This window comes from Tachysurus fulvidraco, chromosome 6 (genome assembly GCF_022655615.1).
Source record: "Tachysurus fulvidraco isolate hzauxx_2018 chromosome 6, HZAU_PFXX_2.0, whole genome shotgun sequence".
NCBI lineage: Eukaryota > Metazoa > Chordata > Actinopteri > Siluriformes > Bagridae > Tachysurus > Tachysurus fulvidraco.
Window position 1 is genome coordinate 13,023,005 of NC_062523.1, and position 19,200 is coordinate 13,042,204.

The window sequence follows — 19,200 nt, forward strand, 5'->3', positions numbered from 1 at the left end:
CCCAGACAAGGTAACCAGCAGGTGACAGTCTTTATGCCACATGTCAACAGATACAGTATTGGTGTGAAGCCGCTTAAGTTTTTCTTAAGGTTCTCATTACTTGTTTTCTCGTAGCATTAAACGGTCTGTCACTGATGATGAGTGGAATATTTCTGCAGCTAAGTTGGGGTAGTGCAGGTGATTAGTCAGGTGCTGATCAATGTGCATTGCTGACTTTTAGTGCTGTTATAGATTTGTGGTTACAAAAGTGTATTTATCTCCTAAGCTTGAGCAACACTGAATTCCTGTGCTCTTTATTGACATTTTTGATAAACTTTTCCTGATTAATGCTTAAGTCAGCAAGAAGATCCTAATCAATTATGAATCAATTCAACATTATTTATTCATTTCATGACCTTTTAAACAAAACCCATAATTAGGTAAAGCATACCTTACACACTGAATCAAATTACATATTAATAGCATATTCTTACTCCTTTGAATTAAACAGTTGATAAATGTTTTTGACTCCCGTGATATGAAGTGAAACTTGCTATCGATAGACAAGAATCCTGTGACAGGAAAACAGGGTTTAAAAAACAAACGGGAGGGTAGAAATATAAGCTGTAGTGTTCAGCAGTCTTTCTGTTGCAATGTTACGCAATCGGGTATGTTCATGACTTCAGTCGTCCATGTGCTGTCCCACAGTTATGTTCACAACACAAAACTGGGTGTACAAAAATGTATTAAATGTACAAAAATCTATTAAACTATTTATTAATGCAAAGTATAACAGATGAAAAATGAAATAAAATCAATTGCTTTGCACATTTTGCAAAATAAAGTAATGAGTGTAAAGAGCATCAAGGAAAGATTAAATTGTTTTCTATAGATCTTTCATCTTATTGCAGTAATTATGAAGCTCAGCTATAGCTGCTGCAGATGTGTTTTCAGTGGCAGCTTGTCTATCAGAGTACCATATACACCAAGAGTTAAACAGTTAAGGCAACTATAAAGTTGAGAGAGATTTGAGAGAACTGTTAGTATCCTGGTGCTCCGACCTATATATACTGTAGTGAGTGTATGGTAGGGCCGTTACACTAATTACCTGTTTGAGTGACCAATTTCACAGATATAAGCCAATGTTCCATTGATTTGTTCACAGTGGTAGATGTTGGGCAATCATAACAATGTGCTCACTGCCACACCTAGCTTTCATAGAGATATTATTGCAGCTAATGGCTGAACATGGGAACTGCACAAGCACTAATAGAGGCTGATGGAGGGTAGAAGCCACACTTACTCTGTTTTTTTTATGTGAATGTTTTCAGATGTTATATTCATAAAAAATAAAAAGAAATGTGTTTGCCACCGATTATTTAGCTAACTCTACAGTTTCAGGACTGCTGTTAGATGCAGTTATACTAAATATAAGCACTTTTAAAATCCTGCTTGTCCAATAAAATTAGAGAAGCAGAAATAAAAGTCAAAATTTTGTGTACCTCTGACCTTAACATTCATATCTCATTCTTCATTTAGTCCCCCTTTTCTGTTGGGAAGTTCTGTTGGGAAGTCCACACATCAGAAATACTGAAATGTCCCAATTATTTCTTTCTTTCTTTTTTTTTTTTTTAATTTTTTTTTTTATATATTATAGTGTCAGCTCTTATGTGTAGTTTTTGAAATGCAGTTGGGCTGGAAATTTTTCTGAAACCTGGCAACACTTGGTTAATGATATTAGCTCAGAGTTTGTGTCACACTTTGGAAAATTCATTTCACCCTCCTGAAATCAGTACAGATATAAATCTCGATCAGTCTTGCTTAATTAAAATCCACAGCCAAAATGTGTCGTCTTTGTGGCTTTTCTGACCCACACACGTATCCCCAGTGTCTCCCAAGTGGTCTGTACTGAAGTTTGGTTTCAAGTGACATTAGTATGATCATAACGGTCGCCAGTGCATTACATCAGTGTTAAAGCAGCTGAAATCGCTGCTTTTCTGAGTCACTTGGGTGGTTCTGCACAGTTCTGCACTGAGCGTAGGATGGAAAATGAAACGGTTTCAACCATCCTGGAGTCAGTGTGATCAAGTAAAGTCAAGAAGCTTTTATTGTCATTTCAACCATATATAGCTGACGCAGTACACAGTGAAATGAGACAAAGTTTCTCTAGGACCATGGTGCTAGATAGAACAAAGACAGAGCTACATAGAACAACACAGAGATAAGGACTTATGTAAGTTACTGTAGTAAATAAGTAGATAAGTATGTCATCTTACAGTCTGCAACTTGGTCATCAAAATTCAGTATCACTTTTTAACCTGCAGAAAAAGCCTGCAGATAAATTCAGGTGAAAAATCTCTTAATTTTTGATATCACAGTAAATGAAATAGCATGCTGATGCTTTTGCAAGACTCAAACTGAAACCATGTTTAATTTAGAAGAATTACATATGAAATTCCTTCCAGTCTTCTCTGTTGGGACCCTAAAAGTGTCCCTAACCTTCAGGACTTCACTGTAACTGCTGTATATTTCCAAAAGCTCCATGGATTCTGGGATTCCAGAAGCAGTTGGAAAGCATCATGTAGCTCATTCTGTGTCACTAAAGGATTTTCCACACACACTATTCTCCTGTTTGGCAAACATTCCTCATAGCACTGTATGTGTATATATGTTGACTTACTTTTTGCTCAAATGCTAACTCCTTTAATATTCATTATTTAATGATCATCTGAGATTTTAGTATATCAGTAACTAGTATGTATTGTTTAGTAACTAAAATGAAACTATTAGGAAAGTTGTGTATTTGTAAGACAGAGAAATGTACGTTTGGGAGTTTAAATGGTTTAAGAATGTTTATGAAGCTTTAACCTGAGAACCAGGACAGTATTTTGGTTATAACCCAGAGGCTTCATAAAATTTGGTTATATCTATTGGTAGGACATTATTCATGCAAATAAATACACTGTAGCTTGTGCTGAACACCTTTTATAGAACATGCACAGTGCTTGTTTTTAGTCTCTGCACTTTAGTCTTAGCACTTTATGATATTTATGTAAAATAACTTTACATTTACTGTATGTGTTTGGTTTGCTACACCTCCTATACTGTATTTTTACTTTGTTTTTGAAATTGTGACTCAGGTGTACAGTGTGAAACTAGTGTAATTTTACACACATACACACACACACACACACACACACACACACACACACACACACACACACACACACACACACACACACACACACACACACACAAACACAGAGAGAGAGAGACTTCCTTGAGATGTAAGAAGATAATATCAGAAATGGCAGTGGTGCTTCATATCATCTTGAATCTTGAAAATCTTGATCTTGACGCAAGAAGACACACACACACACACACACACACACACACACACACACACACACACACACACACACACACGCACAGACTTCCTTGAGATGTAAGAAGATAATATCAGAAACGGCAGTGGTGCTTCATATCATCTTGAATCTTGAAAATCTTGATCTTGACGCAAGAAGATAATATATATACACACACACACACACACACACACACACACACACACACACACACACACACACACACACACACACACACACACACAGACTTCCTTGAGATGTAAGAAGATGGCAGTGGTGCTTTATATCATCTTGAATCTTGAACACTCATACTTCTGAACTTTTGCCTCCACAACAGTACCATCTAGTGGAGATAATATATTTGGAGCAAAGATTTGTAAAGTGTATGTTCTAATCCATATATGTTCATAGTAAACCCATGATTGACCTACTCGTGATGCTGTGTGCAAAGTACCATCTCAACCCGTCGGGCCACACCATTGAGCTAGTCTCCACCAATAAGAACCACATTAAGTTTAAACCCAATGCTCTTATTGGCGCTCTGGAAGCTGAGAAGGTTCTGCTCAAGCCCAAAGGCATGGAGGACAAGAATAAGCAGACTGGACCACAAATGCCAGAGGTACTTGGGCTTTAATTATGTCCTTAATTATGGAAAATGTAGCATTATAAAATGTAGAATAAACTTGCCAAGACTTGATTTTATTTCTATTGCTGTCATTTAGCCTTTTTCAGTTATTCACTGTCTCATCTCATTTAATGAAAACACCCATAGGCTCTGTTTCACCTTCTTTTTTTTTTCTTTCTCTCTTTTATTAATTTGATCTCTTTTATTAATTTGATCACATCTGTCTCCCTCAGGCTACTGTGCGCCTGGTAATAAACTATAAAAGGACCCAGAAGACAATTTTACGAGTGAACCCAAAGCTTGCTCTGCAGGAGCTGCTGCCTGCTATCTGTGAGAAATGTGAATTTGATGTCCAGAGCACTGTGCTGCTGCAGAATGTGCTCTCCCAGGAGCCTCTGGACCCGAGCAACTCTCTCAATGATCTCGGCCTCAGGGAGCTCTACGCCAGAGACACACGGGGTAATGACAATAATGAATAAAAATAAAAATGGCTTATTAGAAATCCAGCTGGCTTTGGCTGCACAGAGGTATATTCACTTCCTCAGAGCTATGTCTACTACATTAGCTGACCGCTACTGCCATTTTATTAACTCTCCTTTCTGTAATCTCCGTAGTTATCAGTCCAACAGACTTCCCTCCATCACCAACTCATTCAGGTAACAATCACTATGAGCTGTAATGTAGTATCAGTTATGGCTGCATAATTTGCACAATCTAACATTCTATATTCATGGAATATCACTGTATATACAGTACAGCATGTCTTGCAGTCTATTAAAACATCATTGAACTGTCGATGTGATTGCATTATTTGAAAGGCACAATTAATCAAACTCACCAGGAGGATCTGAGATTAGATCAACATGCACTTAAAATACTACGAAATGGGCAATATTTTGAGTATTTAAAAAATGTGGTCATTTGTTTCTTTTAAAAACATGTATTTCTAATCCAGTTATTTCACAACTTGTTATTATACAGATGTTATTCAACCTAGCAAGGACAAACTCCAGAAAGAAAAGGAAAATAAAGGTCTGTTTGGCATGTTCAGACGAGGAAGTAAGAAGAAATCTGATCAGGTGGGTGAAGATTTTAAGTTATAGTCTCAAGTTATAGTCTCTAGTATGTCTCAAGTTGGTAATTTTGTTAGCATTTAAATGATGACCTAATTATTGCTCCTGAATGTTGAAGTATCCAGAGAGAGAAAGCAGCCTTTCAGTCTACAAAGCTAATTTGTTATTGCACAGTCAATTCAGGGCTGAAATGTTTATTTTTGGTGTTCTTTAAACTTTGCATGGACAAACCCTGAGCTTTTCTATTGGTTAGTGGTCATGCTTGTCCTTGTACCCAAATTCAGACTTTTGCACACTGGAGAGTCGTTTAAAGAGTTGCTGATATTCAGTAGTGGGGGAGTTTGGCTTTGTGCAATACTCTGAAAGGCAGGAAATTATTGCTCCCTTTTTTTTTTTGTTTCTTTTTAAAGACACCAACTGTCAGTGCGCCAGCATCCCCAATCAACAGGAAATCGAGACCTATGAGCATGAGTTCCCTCAGCATGCATTCCTCAACATACGACACCAACACGATGCCGTCTGACACACAGAAGAAGAGACGGGCCCCTCTGCCTCCACAAATGAAGCCCTCTGACCTCAGCCATATGCACAGCAACTCTCAAACAAGCAGTCATCCTGATGGCAACCAGGTATGCAGTGCTTATGTTATTCTTCTCTTTAGATTTACATTTAACATCAGAGAAAATCCTGAGCTATAGTTAATGAGAATACTCTTAGAACGTGTTCAATGGTTTTCAGAGTCATGTTTTTCATCTTCAGAACTTATTTATATTCTACATCAAGGATTTATTTACTACACACAAAACTGTATCCATTTCATTTAAAGAAACAATTAGATGAAATGATCAGACAATTCAGATCATTTCAGCTTATATTAATGTATGTTAAGTGAAAGTGAAACTTCTGGATTGTAAAGGTCACATCTTCTCTGAGGCGAAGTTTATCTACCGATTCATCTCTAAAGAGGAGTAAAAGGAAGGCACCACTACCCCCTATCTTCCCCAGCAACCCCTCTGTGACCCATGATGAACAAATCCAGGATACAGCTGTAACAGGTCAGTCTGCGGCCTCTGGCAGCTAGTAAACACTTAGACATTTATTACAGACGTAAAGATTTAGCACAGTCCACCCCAGGTTGTGTTTCTCCAGCTGTTTCTGTACTCTGCTTGGCGATCTGTAGCCATGTTGCAGAGATCCATTCAGTCAAAAGTGGAAATGAGAAATGTGCCCATTTTGTTATATAGTGAATTTTATGTTTCTGATTTAATCAGTCCTTTAATTTTAATTGTATTTATCAAATTAAGTTAGTAAGCAGTTTGCATTTAGATGGAGAAAAACCGCTGTACTTTGTCCTGCATGTAAACACAGCAAGAGAGAGAGCAGTAAATGAGATTGTTGACATGCAGAGTTAAAGCTAAATTATGTATTTATACTGCCTCCTAGTGGTCATTTTGGGAAATTACAGCTCTTTCAGTCTGCTACTGATTGTCCATTATTGATTTGGTGTGTTTTTGAAAAGTCAAAGTAATTCCATCACTGTAAAGCGGTGGAGCTGGAATATGACTGTAGTAGAATAGCCTTTGCACTAGATTAGGAATATTTGCATCCACACTGCTTGACGCACACACACACACACACACACACACACACACACACACACACACACACACACACACACACACACACACACACATTCAAAACAGGTACACCAACTAGGTCAGACTGAAGGTTTATAAACAGCACTCCATGAGCCATGCATTTCTCCTGCAGCATGCTGGCACAGACATGGATGTTGCATGGCTACAGTGAGCTGGTTATTTCACTCAAGATTCCTGTACAATGTCTTCAGTAGACATCTTTAACCTTAGTTTAAAAAACCTAAATTGAACTACAGTGCTGTAGTGCATGGCTGCCTATAACATAGCTCTTTCCATCCTATTTTCACTTGAAAGATGCAGGTCGTTTCTGTCCAAACTCGGCACAGCCAACATTTTCAGCAGCACTAATGTTTCTTTCATTAGTTGTAGAATGATATGAAGAGAAAATGCTAGCGCAAAACAAAACATTATATCCAATAGATTGTATTTATTTCTATCCACAAAGGTAGCTAAAGTGTAACTAGATATAAGGTTTAAATCACTCCTTATGTTGTGTAATGTGTGAATCTCTTCAGACCTGTGACAGTTATTTGAGCTGATTTGCAGTTATTTAAGGAATGACAAAATAGTGGGCTCTTTTATAGGAAGATTAAAATATGATGGTTTGGTGTTCAATTCAATTCAAGTTTATTTGTAAAGCGCTTCTTACAATTGACATTGTCTCAAAGCAGCTTTACAGAACATAAACATAGAACAAAAGGTTAATATAAAGAATAATATAAAGATTAATATAATACAAAATTCAAGATTAATATTAGATATTTTATTAGATAGTGCTTGTATTTATCTCCAATGAGCAAGTCTGAGGTGACTGAGGTGACTTTGGGGAGGAAAAACTCCCTTGAATGGAAGGAGGAAACCTTGAGAGGAACCAGACTCCAAGGGGAACCTCAATCCTCATATGGGTGACAATTATTTGTGTTTATTTTCCAATAATATCTCCCATAGTGTTTAATTGTATTTGATACCACAGCAACTATTTGAACGTAAACATTTTTATTTATTAAAGACACATTTGATCCCTTTAAAGTTACTGTTTATAATTAAAACCTAAAAATATCTACAGAAAATGTCACACTATCAACAGTTTCACGTTTTAATCCTTTTCTGTGGACTTAACTAAACTTCTGTAAAATTGTAAAAAGCGCTACAGAAATTGAATTGAATTGAAATTCAATTAATCTCAGTCTAGAGAAATCCTACAGATTTCAACCAAATTTATATAGTCATGTGACGTGTGTCAGCAAACACATGCTTTCTTTAAAATTTCTTAAACATGTATCACTTACATCAAATTGCTGCATCACTGAAGTTTAATTATTGCTCATGGCTAAAGGCGTTAATCTAAATACAATAAAATCCTGAAAAGAAGTATTTCATCTATGAATGTAGATTGAAATTTATTTTTTTGTGGTTTAACAGTAATATTTAGAGATAACAGGCTCTCCTACTGAATCTTATTGCTCTTGGCAAGATACATTAATACATTACAGAAGAACAGTGCATTGTTTATTTATTTATTACTGAATTGTTATGTCTGTTTCTGCAACCAAGTACTTGTGTAATATTTTTGTACGTAATGATTCAAAGACATGTAGGCTATTAATATTATATACTATTATAAGGACTGTGCTACTTTCTTTTTTTGCAATAAAAGCAGTTACAGTGCTTGACTTTACAGACTGTCCAGAAGGGGGCAAATGACAGGCAGTGTTTCTTTCCACTTTGCTTGCTGATGCACTTCAACCCCTGTGGTGGCGTCTTCTCCCTCTGACATTTAATTAGATTCTAATTATATGTTCATGTCAGTGTCTGCATTTTTTTTCCAGACACTACCTTTGTCTAGTTATTTTTTGTGTGGATTCTTTTCTTTCATTGTGTTGTCATGTCTATAAATTATTGTTTTATGAAGGGGAGCAGATGTAGTATGTATACAGATTTTAGCAACAACTATCTGATATATAGTCATCTAAAATATCTCAACCTCTGTATCAGTGTCGCACAATCCCCAACACACACACACACACACACACACACACACACACACACACACACACACACACACACACACACACACACCTGGCAATTGAGCTGCCAGGCTCCTGAAGCTGACTTCAACACAAAAACATGTTTATCAATATTTCCTCTTTATTTTCATTTTTAGTGTTTTTTTTTATTCCTATTTTTTTAGTATAATTGTTAGTGTTAATATTTTTACACATACTTTTTTAATTTTTGTGAAAGTCATAAAATCATAGAAATGTAGTTAACTTACAATTTCTAAACCTAAATCCAGATTACTTCATTCAATGATCTGTCTGAAATAAATAAGCTTTTAATCACATTGTTTAATTAAGCCCAAAATGCCACATAATGCTAAACCGTATACAGTATAACTCTATACTTTACACACCGACTATTGTCTTTGTTAGTAATAGTTGGCCAGGCACATGTGTTTGGCAAAAAAATGTGCTATAAGCTTTCACAAGCTGACTACTAATACAGCTGGTAGTTAGTAAAGCTGTTTAAATGTGGTTTTAATAGGATGAACCATACTTTGGTGCCCATCAATAAAACTAGTTGCATGGCAATATAATATGATCTATATGTGAGGAAAAACTGCGCTCTGTCCTGACTTTTAATAAGTCACTATGTTGTTGTTTTTTTTAATGCCAGGAATCACAACTGTGTGTATTCTAGAGGGGCAACCTAACAAGGGTTCTCATTCTAACCATGAATGTTTTACTTTTCAAAATGTCTTGAATACCCAGGGCCCCAGTGGTAAAAAGCTCTTGTAAAAATGCATTGTTTTGCTTAGATGTGATAACAAGTCTTTCAATAAAAAATGTCTACAGGGGTGAAAGGGGGCCTAGCTTTTAGGGAGTAACTGCACTCTAATCAGGGATGTGAATCTACAGACTCAGCTTGTCGTTCATAACCACAAAAAAGGAGCCACTTGAGACAAGGGAGAAACTTCACTGCCATTGCTTTCTTCCAAGTCTTATATCTTTCAGCAATGCAATGTTTTACCCATCAATTTGCTCTTTTTGTGTTTGTGTGCAACATTTTTTTTAATATCCTTTTGCCAGTATATTAGAGTTTGAAATGTCTTACAGTTTTTGCAACATTAGGTTTTGAAGTTTCAGTAATAAAGAGTGGGGCAAAGTTTGGAATCGTCTTTGTGCTTGTTTCTCCAGTGTTGGCTTGTTCCCCTGCTGACAGCAATAATCAGCTTCACAGAGGAGCAGAGGGAGGCATGGAGAAAGGCAGTGAAACACTGACAGGGACAGAGCGAATAAAGATAGATAGAACAAAAAGGAGATAGGTAGTGAAAGTAAAATGATAGAAAAAAGCGAGAACATTGAAAAGAAAAAAGTAAAAAGTAAAATAGAGTTGGAATGAAAGAAGTAAGTGAAGCCTAGATTCAGATTGCCGCTATCTATTTCCATGGCACTCCACAACCCCAGAGAGAAAGAAAGAAAGAAAGAGAGAGAGAGAGAGAGAGATCACAGAGCACTCTGCAGAGAGAAGCTCTCTCTTTGAATACTGCTTCTGCACTCCAGTCCCCAGCGACAGCCCTTGAAGTGCTGAATGCAGTGGCTGGTGCAGGGAAGTGTGATGTCTTAATTAAGAGCGATCTCCTTATTCGAAGAACTGTGTGGCACAGAAGCACTCTGGTCTGCCTGCTTTCACTCTTACACTAATACTACTCCCATCAGCCCATTATGTAAGCTGCTCCTGGACACCGCTGAGAAGCAGAATACAGATCCCTTTATTAACCCATGCTGTAAATGGCCACTGAGCCTACTTTGAAAATGAAGCAGAGAAAGACTCATCCATGTGTTATTTGAGACAAAGATCCAAAGTTAATGAACACATCATAACCCATACGTAACCTGGAGTAAAGGCAGCCCTTGTCTCACTTTCAAGGGAAAGCAGCTTTTCATACACATTTAATGAATAGATCAAGTGCATGGAAGCATAAAGAAGAAACCTAAAGAGGAGCCAAGCCTCAAAAAAAAGAAAAATTACACTTTTTCTTTCTAAACAAGGCCAAGAGGCGTACTACTTTAAAAGTAGCAGTACTTTCACAGGAGGAGACGTTTGACCGACCCACCCATGTTTACTTGCCATGTTTACTCAAACAAAACTCTAATAAATTTTAAAGACATGAGGCTGTATCTATACCTTGCTCAAAAGAGCTCAATGTGTCAGTGTTCAAATGTTTGCTTTCCCATCACAAACTGGTGTACGGAAGTGCAAATACACAAGAGAATGAAGAGCCAATAAAATTGAAATCTACAATACAAGCTTCTGAAGCTTGTGACCAGCAAGTGTACAAAAGATATGTGATAGATGCTGTGTGAGTCAAGTGAGGATGTGGCTGCTTATGTTGGATAGTGCAGCTTATAAAAGAAACTTCAGCATGTGGCAAATTATGGGTTCTTAGTGGTGGTGGTGATAGTTAAATACTTGTTAAATTAAAGTTGTCTTGAGTGTTTTCATTTTAATCAGCTTTTTCATATTTAATGCAACAATGCTTCTAACCCTAGTATCTTCATAACATTTTTATTTAAACCTGTTTGGGGGTCATTATAATATTGAACACAATTTTGCAGGGTTGCTACCAACTCCTAAAGAGATCCCAGAAAGTCAGGAGTCTGAAACCACTGTCATCACTGTAAACTCCAGTCCTGAGAGCTTGAGTCCTCTGCCAGAGCTTCTGGAGGATGACATCAGCGTTAACCTCTCTGCAGACGTTTCTCTGGACTCTGGCAGAGCTGAAACTGCCTCACCGCCTCAGGATTCAGAGATGGAAAGTGTAGCTTTACCTACAGAAAGCCTACAAAAAGTATCCTCTGATCTGACCACAGATGGCAAGTACGACAGTTTTGAGAAGAAAAAAGACTGCTTTTATTTATATATTTAAGAAAAACTAGGGTTAATGCTTCTGTGTGATGTATGGTTTTTGTCCCTGACAGAATAGCTGCAAACTCTGAGGTGAGAAGAAATCAGCCAGAGGCTGATTCTGATGCTCAATTACAGTCAACAAACAGAGGTGTGTTGTGTTTCCATATTCTTTTTTTATACTTCCACACATAGTAAGACATGTAAATGCATATAGATAATAATAAGAATGTAATTTTTGGTAGCAACTTAAAGTTCATTGATTATAGTGGAATTTTTTTGTTTGTCTGCTTAATTTTATTTTTCTCCTCTTATACAGCCAGTGTTGACAAGGGGACTGAAACAGAATGTTTCACTGCTGAATGTTCTACAGCATTGAAGGAATTGAGCACTGCACCGATGGATGCATCCCAGAGTTCTATAGACCTACTCATACACACCCAGCGAGCAGAACCACAGGCTCCTCCAAAGCCCAGTTACGCAGCAGCTGCAGTACAAACAACACCAAACAGTTCCTCCACTGCAACCAGTGAAAGTCAGACACACACTGAAATTCAAACAGAGACAAAAAACTCAACGGAGGCTACACCTACCCCAGAGTCAACTGTCTGGATGCCTGTAACCTTAGGGAGCCCCAAAAGGGACATGGCCACATCTACAGAAGAGCCCCAATGTCAAGAAATTCCCTCTGTTCAAAGTGTTGATGTGCAGAAATTCGCACGTACTCACTTCTCTGAAAGCCCCAAATTCACACAGACTCCCAATCCTGGAAAACAAAAGTCCCCAAAGACTAAGCCTAAGCCCTCAAATGAACTGACCCGAGAATACATCCCTAAAGTAGGCATGACCACCTACACTGTTGTGCCTCCAAAGACCTTGGACAAGCTACGATTCTTCGAAGTGGAGCTGACGCTTGAGTGTCCCAGTGTGCCTGGAGTTAAGGAAGTGAATGTGGAGCCTTTAAGTCAAAAAGCTACAACACCACCAGCAGCAACATCTCCCACCAGGTTTGAATGCAGGCCTGGCAGTGGCAGTGATCTCTCTCCACCCATTTCACCAACTATAGAATCTCCTACAAACTCCTCCTGTACTTCTCAGTACAAGGAGAAGAAAGTTCCACCTGCAACCAGGCCCAAACCAGCTTCATTCCGCTTACCACAGAATAAAAGAACACCTGGAAGTTACGTCAGTTCAGCGTTGGTGCGCAGTATGAGTTTAAGTGAGGAAAAGGAGCCTTTACGTAGCCCGCAAAGGGAGAGTTTCCATGGGTTTACGCAGGAGACCTTCCCCCCTCCTCCACCACCCATACAGTGGGAGGATGAAAAAAAGATTACAGAGGTGCAGCACATTTCTCCACCAATGTCTCCTCTAAAGCAGGAGGAGATGGAGAAATCTAGTCCAGCTTCCTCTCCGAGAGAGACTGAAGTGTTCAGTAGATCAGGGCATTCGGTCCTGCCACGCCAAACGAGTTTACCGACTGCTGGCCTGACTCTGGAAAAGCTGCGGAGTTTTGCTGCACCCAAGCCATACATCTCATCCACACCATCACGCTTTGCCCAGGCTGTCAATTCTGCAGTCAAGAGATCACAATCTCTTACCCATAATCCTATTGGGCTGTGCAGTCACAAGGTCCCTTTGACGATCACTAAACGTAGCACAATTAGAGAGGCAGATGAGTTTGTTGATTTGCCAACTTCAAGGGTGAGTATGATTTTGGCTTGGGATATTTTTTAATGCAGATATCAATGAACTTAAATCTAATTTTTTCTATTTTTAGGGTACGAGTGAATTATTTAGTTTCAAAAAATGACACTCGGCATGGACAATTATCCATTAAATTCAATGGGATAAAAGCAACACAGTGCTCTTGCAGCTTTACACTGATGTTTTTGCAATGAGCGTATTCACTTGCAGGAATATCTGCGCTTCTCCTGAGCTTCTGTCACTGAGGTCATTAGCAAATGTTGTGGGTAGCACTGTTCGTGTACAATGCGCCTATTTTTCCTTGCGGCATCACAAAGCAACATATCTAATAACGGCTTTTGCTTGATTGGACGAGTGTGCATACTGTACCATCAGGTTTATTTATTTCCATGTATGTAAGGTGTGTCACAGTACCAATGTCTCTATCACCAGCTTGCTGCCTGAGGGACAAGTTTTTGTGTGTGTGTGTGTGTGTGTGTGTGTGTGTGTGTGTGTGTGTGTGTGTGTGAGAGTGAGAGAGAGAATAAAATCAATGGCAGGAGTAACTCTACAGCTCACATATACTCTATTTAATTATGTATCTGTATTTGGTAATTGCTCCACAAATATCCATATTTGTATTTACATCTAAATTGGACGTGGACAAATTTGTTCATTCACATGTTCGTATGTTTGTTTTGTTCATTCAATCATTTAAGGATCCTTGCTTGTTTTGACAGTTCTACATTACTTCAGCTCATAATTGGTGTCAATTACAGATCCCACTCATTCAGTTATTACATTTATTTGTTCATGCCCACAGTATTCATGTGTAATTTTAATATATAATGTGTTCCAATTCCTATAATATAAAAACTACTAGGAACAATTAAATGACCATGACCTTTACCAGCTAGTCATTAACGATCACTGCATGTTGATGTTAATGATCATTTTTTGAGTTTCATAAACCGTAACTTCATACTTTTACTCAGAACGTGAAGTTGGCCTATTTTAGAGAATTTGTATCTGCATCTGTATTAATTTACAACATTAATTGTTCGTTTAGAATAATGATCGAATAATAGAATAATAATTTCTATTTAATAGCAACCGTAACATTCTATAACTTTGTACTGTAATGAGTGGAATGACTGAATACATATGTGTATACTGTGTAGGATGTGGACAGTGGTCATGGACAGAGGAAGAGCAGCAGTAACTCTTGTGGTTCTCCTATTGAGGACACTGAGGACGTGTGGAAAAGGAGAACACCTGAGCTCTCCACAAATAGTGGCTCTAACACTCACTGCATCTGAGTAAGCACAATAGCTCTTATTATACAAAGTTAGAAATAATGATACAGTGTGAGATACAAATGAATTTGCATCTGAAAGAATGGCTGAACGAGCAGTGATGTAAGAGCAACTAATAAATCAGCTTCAGCTGTGTGGTCACAAACCTCCATCTCATATGTCCCTTATTTAAATATTATATGCATATGCCCCCAGTTTACCCTCATATATACTTCATTTATATTAAATACATCCTGTAAATGCTGTAAATCCTGCTAGAAACAATCTGAACTTCAGTTATTAATATTTATTTCAGTACATGAAAAGCTTTAATTAGATTTATTAGTAATACTAATTTAAATAAAGATTAAAAAATAATGAAATTTTCAGTTTAGTGTTAATACAATTAGTCAATAAGAAAATCAAATTTTATATTATTTTAAAAAATCATATTAACCTAAACATGTCAGGAAAAATAAAACATACAAATAAAGACAAAACAAAGTTTAAAGAAGCAATGAAACCTTTTTCTTACTTTAATATTGGAAAAATTGCATACTGATTGCATTGAATTCTGTTTATCCAATACTAACTAAACTTTGTATATTAGTTTGCAGTGATGTTTGGTGTCTCCTGTGATGTGTCCAGTCCTGAAGACTTTGACTGCACAGGAACAGAGTATTTAACCACTTTTTTTTAGCTTTAACCTTTATCCCAATGTAGTGCCTTAAGGAGCACTTTTTGAGCTCAGTGCCTTTATATTTTGTCCTCACCCCATAATTCCTCTTTTCCATCCACTGTGAGGACACACCAGCTCAGCATACCTAAACCAAGAACAGTACAGGAGGACCACAGCCTTTTTTTTTCTTCGCTTTTTTATCTTCTGTGTTGGCAATTTTCTAATGCTTGAATGATTTTTATCTCCAGGAAGTAACATCTGTTAAGAAACAAATGGCTTTTTTGTGCAGCCTGCATTTAATATCTTGTATGACAACAAACCTTTAGTTGCTTTCAATAGCTGCTGGGTTACTGGTTAATTAGTAATTTGTAGAAAATATCACATTCAGCGAAATCTAACTGTGGACACAGGGATCATGACCATTTTCTTTTATTATATAATCAGTTTTATTATACATTCAGAAACTTTGATTGCGCTAGGCTGTTCTCAGTGTTAAAACTGATAAATGCTAACGGGCCTTTATTGGACTACACTGTATTGTCGAAATGTCCATGCATTCCCTTTCCTGTACTTTTGCTCCCCTTCTCTGTCTGCAAAATGCCTTAGAGTGTGTGTAAAATCTCACTTAGCAATAGTTAATATACAGAAGTTAATATACATATAGTCTCTGCACTCTAAGTAAACATGCAATGCTCTTGAGGGAAAAAGTTCACAGAGTTTAAAACGTTTATACACAGCATTTGCCATTTCTGAAAGCTTGACTACACTTGTTTCGTTTATTATAGTCTCAAATGCCTTATATTAAAAGCTGATATGTTATTACTTTAATTATGAATATGTTCAGGTTTATGGAATATGGGTTGTATTATTTGTGTGTGATTCCCTTTAACTTATTAGATGTAGTGTGTAGAGTATTGTGACTATCAGTTCATGTGGAAAAGGTACTCAGATTTGTCAGACTGGTGTTGCCCTATATTTGTGTGCATGTATACTGAATGCACAACTTTAGTGCAGCTAAACATTACTGGTGAATATGACAGCTGTAAATTACATGTCATGATTTCAATGAAGTAAGCAGTATGTAAAGGCATGTACCTGCACACATATAATAATGCATTACACATATGGGGGTAACCTGTTTGTGTAACAAACAGGTATGAGGGCTGCAAAAAGAAAAACTTTTTAACTAGGCTGAGCACAAAGAAAAACACACTGTTCATTGCTCATGCTTGTTTCAAAGGCGGTTCTGCTGTAATATATTTTCAAACTGTGCATTAAAGTGTAATGCATAAACCTTTCATGACTGTGTTTTTTTTATTTTATTTCACAAAGCTATATTTGTTCTCCACAAGATTTCACAGCACAGCTTAGAATAAAATGTCCTATTTCTATTTATATTAAAGATAGATCATAAATTAACACTATACTGTAAATAAAATTTATACATATAAAAAATACCGTAGCCATGCACTGATCACTAAATGCAATACCAGAGATGCTTACTCCGTGAAGTGACATATTTCCCAAGAACCTATTTTTGTTCTCTTTACACACATAAACAAGATCCTTCCAATAGTTGGATTAGTTTTTAATGTTTATAAAATAGGCTTAAATCTGTATGCGGTGGGTGTCTGAATTTATTTATTATTTATTTATTCATGCATTGATTTATTCACTTAAATTAGTCTTTTGATGCAAAAAGTTAGAGAAGCTCTGTATTAGAGGATTACAGTAATTAATTTGAGGCTTTAGGCCCTGAGGATTTGTATACATTAGACACAGGCTACACAGTTTTAGTTAAATGCACGTGATGGGGTAAGTGTGGTAGTTGTTGTGCTTCTCACAGTACTTCTCATTGGTCTTAACTTGTTTTTTCCCCCCTAGACACATAAATACAGATCAGCGTTTTTACATACAGCGTTAAATTTACAGCTCAACGTCACTGCGACGTGGCGTAGCGCGCGTGCATGACTAATAACAGGCAGCTCTTTAACCCAGCCACAGCGCGTGAACAACAACAAAAAAAACCGGGTAGCGATGGGAGCACGAGGAAAAGAAACCCGGTCGAAACCGAGCAGCAGGTACAATAACTCCATCACACGTACTGTATATGCTCCGGTGTCATACAAATCACGCGCGTTTGTCATAGCGTGTTAGTTATATACTCTCGGTGTTTCTGAGCTTCTTTCCCCCCAACAGCGTTTTTAGTAACGTAACACAATCGCTTATGTAATGCGCTTCACGGTTGCTGTACATAACGAAAGATTAACGCTCCAAGCGCAGTATGCATGTGTCAGCAAAAAAGTGCGCGAGACACATTTATTCCAGGCATTAAAGGGAAACGACAGGACGCCTGTGTTGAGTTTGCATTCACCTTATTGTTGTAGATATTTTTTTTTTTTAAATGTTTGATACGTCGTATGCATTTCACCTGTTGTATGTATTTTAAGGCAAGAAACGGGTCATACGAGCAGGTATGATTACACAACAGGTAGGCTTTTATTATTGCTCCTCTGTCTTTGTGCCAGATCAACACACCTTTTAGATTTCATTTAAAAGGACACTTTTTTTTTCTTCCATATGTCAAAGTGAGAAGAATGACAGCAGCACATTCTCTTCACACCTCCTCTCTGTTGTGTTTGGTGTTTATTAGAAGAAAAATAAACAAAATCCCCCCCCCCCACCCCATTATTTTTTTTTTAAGATATTTAAATTCATTTCACCAGGAAGGTTGTTCTGGAGTTCAGTTTTTTTTACCAAAATAGTGATGTGGCACACATTTGTTTGGCATCTGACTTATGTAAAGGACTCATTTAAAATCACGACTAAGTGTAAAAATGTCTATATGTGTTATATATATATATCACATAATAAACTTATCTGGAGTGAATATACTCCAAATATCCTAGAAATAAAGATACTACAGTGCACCTTTCCAGGTTGTTAAGGTTGAACCAATAAGAATACACATCATCTACCTTTAGTGTGGATGTGTAATATTTTAAAAAATTATTCAATCTATATGATTGGATTTTTTAAATTTATGCCGGACAAGCCATCACAGGAAAAAATAAAATTTGTATTTTGAGTGTATAGAGTTGAGGGTAAAGTGGTGAACTGTTTAAAATCTCTTTAGTTTTACACGCATTTGAAGTTTGGTATGACTTTAATTCCAAATTATCTTTATGGCCTGTCAATTCTATCTGTTTTATTGGACTAGATTTTATGAATTGCACTGCGATATAAAAATTGCAATTGTGTCTTAAGGGTGCCATTAAGTTCAGCCTGGCTAACACACAGTCACATGTATCTTTACACTGCTGCTGGAGACAGAGGGTAGAAATGTTTAGATAAAAATCCAGGCAAAGTTTTCCCGCCTTGCTGTGCATATGAAGGCGGGAATGTCTGTGGAACGTTGTGTTCTCGCTGAGCCATGCTTTTGCTTACTGATCTGTTTGTCTTGATGCTAGACAAGCAAAGTGTGTGTGTGTGTGTGTGTGTGCGTGTCTGTGTGTGTGTGTGTGTGTGTGTGTGTGTGTGTGTGTGTGTGTGTGTGTGTGTGTGTGTGTGTGCGCGTGTGTGTGTGCGTGTGTGTGTGCGTGTGTGTGTGCGTGTGTGTGTGCGTGTGTGTGTGCGTGTGTGTGTGCGTGTGTGTGTGCGTGTGTGTGTGTGTGTGTGTGTGTGTGTGTGTGTGTGTGTGTGTGTGTGTACTTGCAAGTGATTTCATGTTAAAGCTGCATTAAAGTTAAAAGGGTGAATGTAAGAGATTGTTGTGCTCCAAGAAATGGGCTTTGTGTGTGTGTATATGTGTGTGTATATATGTGTGTGTATATGTGTGTGTATATATGTGTGTGTGTGTGGCTGAGAGCATGCTTCAGGCTATAATTACCTGCTCTTTTGCATTACCTGCTTCATACCCCGAAATGAAAAGGCAT

At 37.5% G+C, this 19,200-nt stretch overlaps 1 protein-coding gene across 7 annotated transcripts in view; it reads left to right on the forward strand.

Annotated features, from left to right (window-relative positions):
* Window positions 1-16,563, forward strand: part of cobll1b (cordon-bleu WH2 repeat protein-like 1b) — a 39,053-nt gene extending 22,490 nt beyond the window's left edge. For 6 of the 7 annotated variants that reach the window (XM_027164161.2, XM_027164162.2, XM_027164168.2 and 3 more), the window contains 11 exons: window positions 3,756-3,963; window positions 4,203-4,428; window positions 4,584-4,625; window positions 4,951-5,048; window positions 5,453-5,671; window positions 5,959-6,097; window positions 11,320-11,581; window positions 11,683-11,759; window positions 11,928-13,309; window positions 14,473-14,610; window positions 15,197-16,563. In XM_027164161.2, the coding sequence (XP_027019962.1) occupies window positions 3,756-3,963; window positions 4,203-4,428; window positions 4,584-4,625; window positions 4,951-5,048; window positions 5,453-5,671; window positions 5,959-6,097; window positions 11,320-11,581; window positions 11,683-11,759; window positions 11,928-13,309; window positions 14,473-14,610 (2,791 nt within the window). In that variant the 3' untranslated portion in view covers window positions 15,197-16,563. The remainder of the gene's footprint in view (window positions 1-3,755; window positions 3,964-4,202; window positions 4,429-4,583; window positions 4,626-4,950; window positions 5,049-5,452; window positions 5,672-5,958; window positions 6,098-11,319; window positions 11,582-11,682; window positions 11,760-11,927; window positions 13,310-14,472; window positions 14,611-15,196) is intronic. The other variant, XM_047814859.1, reaches the window with a different exon arrangement.
* The last annotated feature ends 2,637 nt before the right edge of the window (window positions 16,564-19,200 follow it).